Consider the following 7,855-nt stretch of genomic DNA (forward strand, 5'->3'; position numbering starts at 1 on the left):
GCTGTACGCTGTTTCCCCTTTTTGCAGGTCAAGAGGCTCAGAGCGGTGGGGTTCTCACCTCCGCTGTCAGGTGCCTCCCCTGCCATCCACTCAGGACTGTGAGCAGATCGACCTTCTTCCTGGGCTTGGCCGTCTAATCTGGGAATCGAGGGTGTTTGTGGAGTGCGCCTTCCCATCGACACACATGGGCTGAGAGATTGCTCTGGGTTTGGGGTTAGGCTCCAGTTTTCCAATTGCCATCGAGTCAATTCTGACTCAGGGCAAGCCCATGTGTTTCAGAGAACTGTGCTACATAAGGTTTTCAAGGCTGTGACCTTTTGGAAGCAGATTGCCAGGCCTTTCTTCTGAGGTGCCTCTAGATCAGTTTGAACCACCAACTTTCCACTTAGCAGCCCAGCGTTTAAACATTACACCACCCAGGGACTCCTTGGGGTTAGGTTAGACGCTGATAATAGAGAACTGAATAAAGACATCGGACCTGGTGTAATGGGAGACACAGGACAGTGTGACGAGTGCCACGTCAGAGAGACAAGGGGTGGCTTCCCTTGTAGGGGAGTGTTTGGAGAGGTTTTGCCCAGGTGTTCAGATGTCTGAGCCCGTCTGGAGGCTGATAGTCCAGTAGCAGATGGAGGTGGCAGGGAAGAGCATTTCCTCCAAAGGGAACAGCCTGTGCTAAGGGGGAGAGGGATGAGGGATGATCTCAAATGACGCCTCCAGTTCTAACCACTACAGGTGCTGGGGGTCATTAGGGAAGATAAGGGGAGGAAGGCTGGGTGTCCAGGCACTCCCTCCTCTTGGGGTCAGCGTCTCAGAGAAGGATAAGGGTCTCCTTCCAGAGTCAGAGTCCCGGCTTCAGGGACCCTGGGGCTGCCCATGGGGCATGTTTCTGATGTTCTTGATATTTGTGAGAGTCTCTGAGCCAGTTCTTGTAGGAGCTGGGAGAGCCTTTTAGGAATCTAACAGCCTCATTTTACAGCTGGGAATACTGAGGCCCCAGCAGGAAAAGGCTCTTGCTCAAGGTCAGTGCCAAGGCTAGAATGGGGACCTTCATCTCTGTGATGCCCAGGGTCCTGGTACTGATGCCACCATTGTCACTATAGCTTAACATGCATGTCACTTAGTACAGGCCAGATATGTTCCGTGTTTTACATCTATCAGCTCAGAGTAACCCCATTCTACAGATGAGGAAGAGAAGCACAGAGAGGTTCAGGGCCTTGCCCAAGGTCACACAGCCTGAGTCTGTGGGCCTACTCTCTCCCTGGGGACCCTGGGGACCTGAGCAGTCCTGATGCCTAGGAGGTTGGTACACACGTGTGAATACTGACAGTGGGGGGGTCCTCTGTGGGACTCTGAGGCCTCAGGGAGCTCTGCTGGAGAGCAGAACCAGGGTCTACAGCCTAGCTGGGGAGATCAACACATCAAAGATCATTTCATGGAAAGTGGGGGAGAGGCCAGCCTAAGGTGCTGGGAGAATTCTCGAAGAAGAGGCCCCAGCTGAACCTGGAAGGAGGAATAAAACCGTCCAGGAGAAGCAGAACTAGAAGGCCGTCCTAGGATGGGGGCTGGAGGCACAGAGACAGCGAAGCAGAGCGAGCCTGGCTTGCCCCGGGACCACCAGTGGCTCGGTTTGCTGGAGCATGAAGCAGGAAGTGTTGGGGCTTCAGCCTGGGAGTGGGGAAGGCAGGGGCCAGGCTGAGGCTTTGGACTCTATCCTAGGGGTACTGGGGAGCCACAAAGGGTTTTAAATAGGAGCTACACAGTAGAATTGTGTTTTAGAAAGATTACCCTGGCCCCTATGGTGACTTGTGCCTTGGGCCAGGCCTGGGGAGGCTGGGTGGGTGGGGGTATCTCTACGGGGCTCCCCTTCTGAGGATGCCGTGGGCTGTACACTCGGAGTTCAACTCTGGTCCCTTGCTGGACAGTTGTGGGATGAAGCTGAGATGTGGAGCAGGAGGAGCTGTGCCCGGCTGACCCCGCTCCTCCTCACCTCTGTTTGAGTACCACAGGCCACAGCTGGAGGTCTGGGGGCATGGGAGACAAAAGGTCTTCAGACCGAATTTAGTCCAGGGCCAGCCTTTGTGTGGGTCATATTAAAGAAGGCGGTTGGATCAGAGCTTCCCTGACTGACCGTGTCCTGAAAGAGCTGCTGAGAAGGCTCCATGGATACCCTGCACACACCGCCCCACCTGGCTGTACTAAAGGCTCTGACAAGTCCTGCAACATGGACAGCTTTTTAATTTTGTTTTCAAAACCTTTTTGATGTGAAGTCTTATTTTTCTCTGAACACCTATGAACTTCCCTGGAAGATGAAGAGTGGCAGCAGCCACTTTGGGCAACGCTGGTATACGAGAGAGCACTGGACCGGGAGTCAGAAGGCCTGGGTAGGTAGAGTCCTTGCAGGGACACTCACCACTTCTCTGAGCCTCAGTTTCTCCCTTACTCCCTCCTTTTTCGGCGGTTGTTGCCTTGTATATTGAGTGTGAACACACTGCCTTCCTGTAAAAGAACAAGGGATCTTGTATTTCCACCTTGGGGTCCTGTTACCCGGCCCAGGGCCCGACACTGAGTGAATATGTGAGTGAATCAATGAAAGAAATAAACAGAGAGAGGGAGGGAGGGAGGAAGGAGGGAAGGAAGGAAGAAGGGTAGAAAGTCTAAAATGAGACTCACCTCTCCCTACTTAATGAAATTAAGTGAGTGAATGTCGGTGGGATGAGTTTTATTTTTTATTTTTTCCCATACAAAAATTTGTACATACATTGTTATGTGACTGTAATTGCTCTCCCCATACTCTGACAGCACACTTCTCCTTTCCACGCCTGATCCCCTGTGTCCATTCAACCAGCTCCTAACCCTCTCTGCCTTCCCATCTCACCTCTGGACAGAAGCTGCCTGTTTAGTCTTTTGTATCTACTTGAGCTAAGAGGTACACTCCTCATGAGTATCACTTTATGTCCACACACAGTCCAGTCCAATCTCTGTCTGAAGAGTTGGCCTCAGAAATTGTTTTAGTTCTGGGCTGATAGAGAATCCAGGGGCCATGCTTTCCGGGGTTCCTCCAGTCTCAGTCAGACCATTAAGTCTGGTCTTTTTACTAGAATTTGAGTTCTGCACCCCAGCTTTCTCCTGCCCCATCAGGGACTTTCTGTTGTGTTCCCTGTCAGGGTGGTCTTTGGTGGTAGCCAGGCACCATCTAGTTTTTCTGGTCTCAAGCTGATGAAGTCTCTGGTTTATCTGGCCCTTTCTGTCTCTTGGGCTAATACTTTCCTTGTGTCTTTGGTGTTCTTCATTCTCCTTTAGTCCAGGTGGTTGACACCAATTGATGCATCTTAGCTGGCTGCTTGCAAGCTTTTAAGACCCCAGAAGCCACTCACCAAAGCAGGATGCAGAACATTTTCTTAATAAGCTTTGTTACGCCAATTGACCTAGATGTCCCCTGAATGCATGCTCCCCAGACCCCTACCCCACTACTCTGTCCCTCAAAGTGTGATTGTGTTCAGGAAACTTAGCTTTGGTTTAGTCCAGTTGTGCTGACTTCCCCTGTTGTGTGTGCTGTCCTTCTCTTCACCTAAGATAATTCTTATCTACTATGAGAAGAGTTTTAAGTTAGTAAACTTTAAAGTCCTGTCCACGAGGAAGGGCGTTTTTCTCAGACACACTGTAATTCAAGCCCCTTACTCCCCGCAGACCGGCCCCTTGCCTGGAATTGCACCATTAGTCTCTCATTCGCCTTAGGGCACCGAGGGCCCCGATTAAGTTGTGGCTGTGTCACCTAGCAGGGTGTCCATTAAGCTGATGGCAATTACCTGACCCGATGAATCCTGCGGAAGACAGGTCCAGAGGAAAAGATGAGAACCAGGCAGCTCCTATGTGGAAGAGGGATACGGGGCAGGGGTTGGATGTTGCTGGGTGTTCTGGGGAACGAGGGGATCATGGTGGGGTTTGCCCACTGCCACGCCACCACCCTCAACCACCAGCTCCCAGCCAGACGGGCCTGGGCTGTGACTCCTACCACTGAGGACACCCAGGTCGGCAGCTTAGAGGGGGCCGTGCCCAGGCTGTCCTTTGGGGCTGGGAGCGAGCATCTGGCCCATTTTTCCAAGAGTAGCCCAGTCGGCCAGGGGGTCTGAGGTGCGCCCTGCAGGAAATCCACAAAGCGCAGTCCCCCACCCCCTGTGCCCCGGGGTCGTCCGGCCCATCCACTGGGGTCAGGCCTGCCCGGCCAGCTGTGAACACATGGACAGGACACTCCTCCTGGGAATGGGCACAGGAAAACAGGAGGTCACTGCTGGCTATGGTCAGGTTGGGCCCTTGTTCCCTTTGCCCCCTCCTCTTCCCCCATTCCTCAGCCCACCCCCATCAGGGTGACAACCCTGCCGTCCACGGCCACTCCTGTCCACACAGAGGGGAGATGAAAGGTGCCGCTCTCAGGGGTCTTGTGCAAACGGTTTAGGAGAAACGCTGCCTCCTGGCCAGAGCTGAAGTGTTCCCGCCCTAAGCAGCCCTGGGTGACCCTAGGAGGCAGCCAATGGGGAAACTGAGGTCCACCTTCTCTGTCAGGTCTCTACTCAATGCCACTCTTCAGAGAGACAACACCCCTCCCCGCCCCGCCTTGTCCCTGCTCCCTCACTGTTTCCTCCAAGGCGTTTCATCGCCAGCTGACACCCTCTCGTGTATTTGTGGACTCCTCTATTTTGTATCCTACTTCAATGTCAGCCCCATGAGAGCAGGATCCATACCTAGCGGCGTCTAGCACATAAAAACCAGTTGCCCTCGAGTCGACTCCAACTCACAGCAACCTCCTGTGTGTCACAGTAGAAATGTGCTCATAGAGTTTTCAGTGGCTGATTTTTTGGAAGTAGATCACCAGGCCTTTCTTCTGAGGCACCTCTGAGTGGACTCCAACCTCCAGCCTTTCAGTTGGCAGCCGAGTACGTTAACTGTTTGCACAACGCAAGGACTCCATCTAGCACATAGTAGGTGTTTAATAAATATTTCTTGAACAAATGAAGGATGTAAATACTGAGGTCAAGAGAGGGGAGGGGAAAGGACTTCCCCAAGGCCACTCAAAGTCAGCAAAGGACCAGCTCTAGAACACAGGTTCCTGTCCTCTGGGCCCACGCACTTTCCAATTTCTTCCAAGCTGTGTCCCCAGGATGACCAAGGGGCCCGCCTTCTTCTTCACTAATCTCCTCTATCCACCTCCCAAAAAAAGGGGCTGTTACTCCATGTGCTCCAGACACACGCCCCACCACCCTCGGGGAATTATTTCCAGACAGCCTTGTGATAAGCGGAGCGTAGACTAGGGGTTGGCATACTTTTTCTGTAAAGGTCCAGATACTGTTTTAAGCTTTTCGAGTCATACTATCTCGTTGCAACTACTCAACTCTGTTGTAGTGCAAAAAGCAGCCACAGACAATACGTAAATAATGGGTATGGCTGTCTTCCAATAAAGCTTTATTTATAAAAACAGGTGGTGGGCTCAATTTAGCAAAGAAAAATACAGGGCATCTCATTAAATTTGAATTGCAGCATCCTATATTTTATCTGACAACCCTAAACTGGTGGAGTTGGGGAGAACTCTGGGAGTTGGAGTGAACCTTGAATCAAGCAGGGAGGAGAACAACTGTCCAAGGAAGGCTACCTCATGGGTGACCTGGGCTGGACACCCTGTGTCTACTATCCCATTTCATCTTCCCAGCAGCCCTGTGAGGTGAGACGTGGGGTCCCCACCTTACACATGAGGAAATGGTCACTCAGGGAAAGAAAGGAATGAGTCCAGTTTCCCATAGCTGGTCAGGGACAGAGACAGGAGCCAAACCCAAGGCAGCTGGCTCTAAAGCCTGTGGTCTCTCTTACACCAAGCTTGCTTTACAGTGTAAAAACCGAGGCTCAGAGAGGGGAAATGAGGTGTCCAGGGCACACCGTGATGAGGATGCCTGCCCGAGACTAGAACAAAAGGCCTCTTGGCTCCCAACCCCGAGCTTTCCCCGGAGACAAACAGGACCTGAAGCCACTGAGCTAGACGGTCAGTTTCTGGAGGGCTGGATTTGACTCCCCAAAGTCTGGGAGCCAATTAGGAGTTGGTGGATGATGGATTAATCAATGGATGCGTTCTGGCCAGGATTTCTCAACCCTGGCACTATTGATTGACACTTTGGACAGAATAATTCTTACGGTGGGAGGGTTGTTCTGTGTATTGTAGGATTTTGAGCAGCATCCCTGGCCTCTACCCACTAGATGACTGTAGCACCCCCTGTCCCAGTTGTGAGAACGAAAAATTTCTCCAGGCTTGCCAAATGTCCTCTGGGAGATAAATTGCCCCCAGTTGAGAAGGACTGATCTTGACTAACGCAGAGGTTTGAAGCTCCTCGAGGGACTAACTGGTGAACCCTCACTACTCACCCCTCCAGAGGCCACGAGCCAAGTCCCCCAAGCCTTTGGCAAAAACATTCTGGGACCAGACACTATGGGGAAGCCCTGAAGAGCAGAAGAAGGGGTTCGTGTTGGTCGAGCTGTGATAAAAATCGCTTTGAGCAGAGAATAAACACCAGCGATGCAGCTCTGTTCTGTAGGCAGCAAATGAGGCTTGAAGCCAGAGGTTCTGGAACCTGTCTGTGCACCAAATCCCCCAGAGCTGTCAAAGGCCGTTTCTGTGGCCTCTCCTCTTTTCAACGAGCATCCCACTCCTGCCCTATAATTCTCTTCCAGCCAGCCCAGCTCAGTTCTTCCAACAGGTGTTTGGGAGCAGCTCCTGAAGCCCCCTCTGAGGAATGAAGTGGAGGAATTGGGGCCCAGGGCTGTAGCAGGAGGGCATTTGGCCAGGGAGCAGGGATGTGTGATTTCTGCCACATGGGTGGCTGACTTCTTCGCTTCAGGCTGGTCTGGTGGAGACAATGACCTCACCTGCTCGGAAGAGCCCGTGGCAGCTGCTTCGCTGTGGGGTTGGGGAGGGGTCCTGATGGCCAGACAGAGAGGAGCTTGGAAGCTGAGAACACCTACCCCTGGCCTGGCTATTGCTCAGCGCAGTGGCCTGTGGCCTGGCCAGGAGCAGAGGACCAGACCTCCCCTGTGGCTGGCACCCACTCAGCAGCCTCTTCCCAGCCACGGTGGGAAAGGGAGAGGGGCTGACTTGGGGCTGACCTCACACCCGGCTCCCCTCCTCCAGTGCCTCTCTCGGGGGTTCACTGCTTCTGGGAAGCAGAACCTACTGGGGGCCGCTGGGGGAAGGGGAGGCGACTCTGGTCTTCCTGCAGGAAGCAGAGAATGCGGCAAGCTGAACTGAGTGGGGCATACTGAGGGCTGGGTCCTCAGCCAGAGTCAGAGCTGGGTGTAGGGAGACGGAGCTACCACATTGCACCCCAGTATCTCCTCTGCTGCCTACAGGACAGCTGAGGTATCCCTGAGAAGGGTCACCATGGTGGGGGCTTGTGGGGGTTCTAAAAGTAAGTTAAGAGCAGAGTAGATGTTCCAGTAGGGGGGAGGCAGGTGCAGTGTGAGTATTCAGATGAGACCTGGCCAACTAACCCATGTGCTTACTGTGTGCTAAGCATTCTCTCACTGAGTCTCTCAATGGCCATATGAGGGTCATGTGACAGATGAGGAAACTGAGGCACAGAAAGTTAAGAAACTTGCCAAAGCCCCTACAGCTGAAAGGGCAGAGCCAGGATCCATATGCAGACATGTGGACGCCCTGGCCCTGTGTGCTGGGTTGCGGGGCTTCGCAGACTCAAATGAACAGGAATCCCGATGACAGCACTGAAATGCAGATCCCAGCTGAGTGGTGGGGGGTGGGCGAGCTCCCAGGGATGCGGACGTGGCTGTCTGGGTTCTACCCGTTACCTGGGTAAACCAT

General features: G+C 53.1%; 1 protein-coding gene across 1 annotated transcript in view; it reads right to left on the minus strand.

The window, feature by feature from the left end:
* Nucleotides 1-7,855, minus strand: part of LOC101358439 (leukemia inhibitory factor-like) — a 33,170-nt gene extending 25,315 nt beyond the window's left edge. The window contains exons 1-5 of the mRNA XM_004387632.1: nucleotides 7,843-7,855; nucleotides 7,212-7,276; nucleotides 6,907-6,958; nucleotides 4,355-4,392; nucleotides 4,171-4,254 (exon numbers count right to left, since the gene is read on the minus strand). Coding sequence (XP_004387689.1) covers nucleotides 4,171-4,254; nucleotides 4,355-4,392; nucleotides 6,907-6,958; nucleotides 7,212-7,276; nucleotides 7,843-7,855 — 252 coding nt within the window. The remainder of the gene's footprint in view (nucleotides 1-4,170; nucleotides 4,255-4,354; nucleotides 4,393-6,906; nucleotides 6,959-7,211; nucleotides 7,277-7,842) is intronic.

The sequence above is a fragment of the Trichechus manatus genome, unplaced genomic scaffold (genome assembly GCF_000243295.1).
Source record: "Trichechus manatus latirostris isolate Lorelei unplaced genomic scaffold, TriManLat1.0 scaffold00190, whole genome shotgun sequence".
NCBI classification, from domain to species: Eukaryota; Metazoa; Chordata; class Mammalia; order Sirenia; family Trichechidae; genus Trichechus; species Trichechus manatus.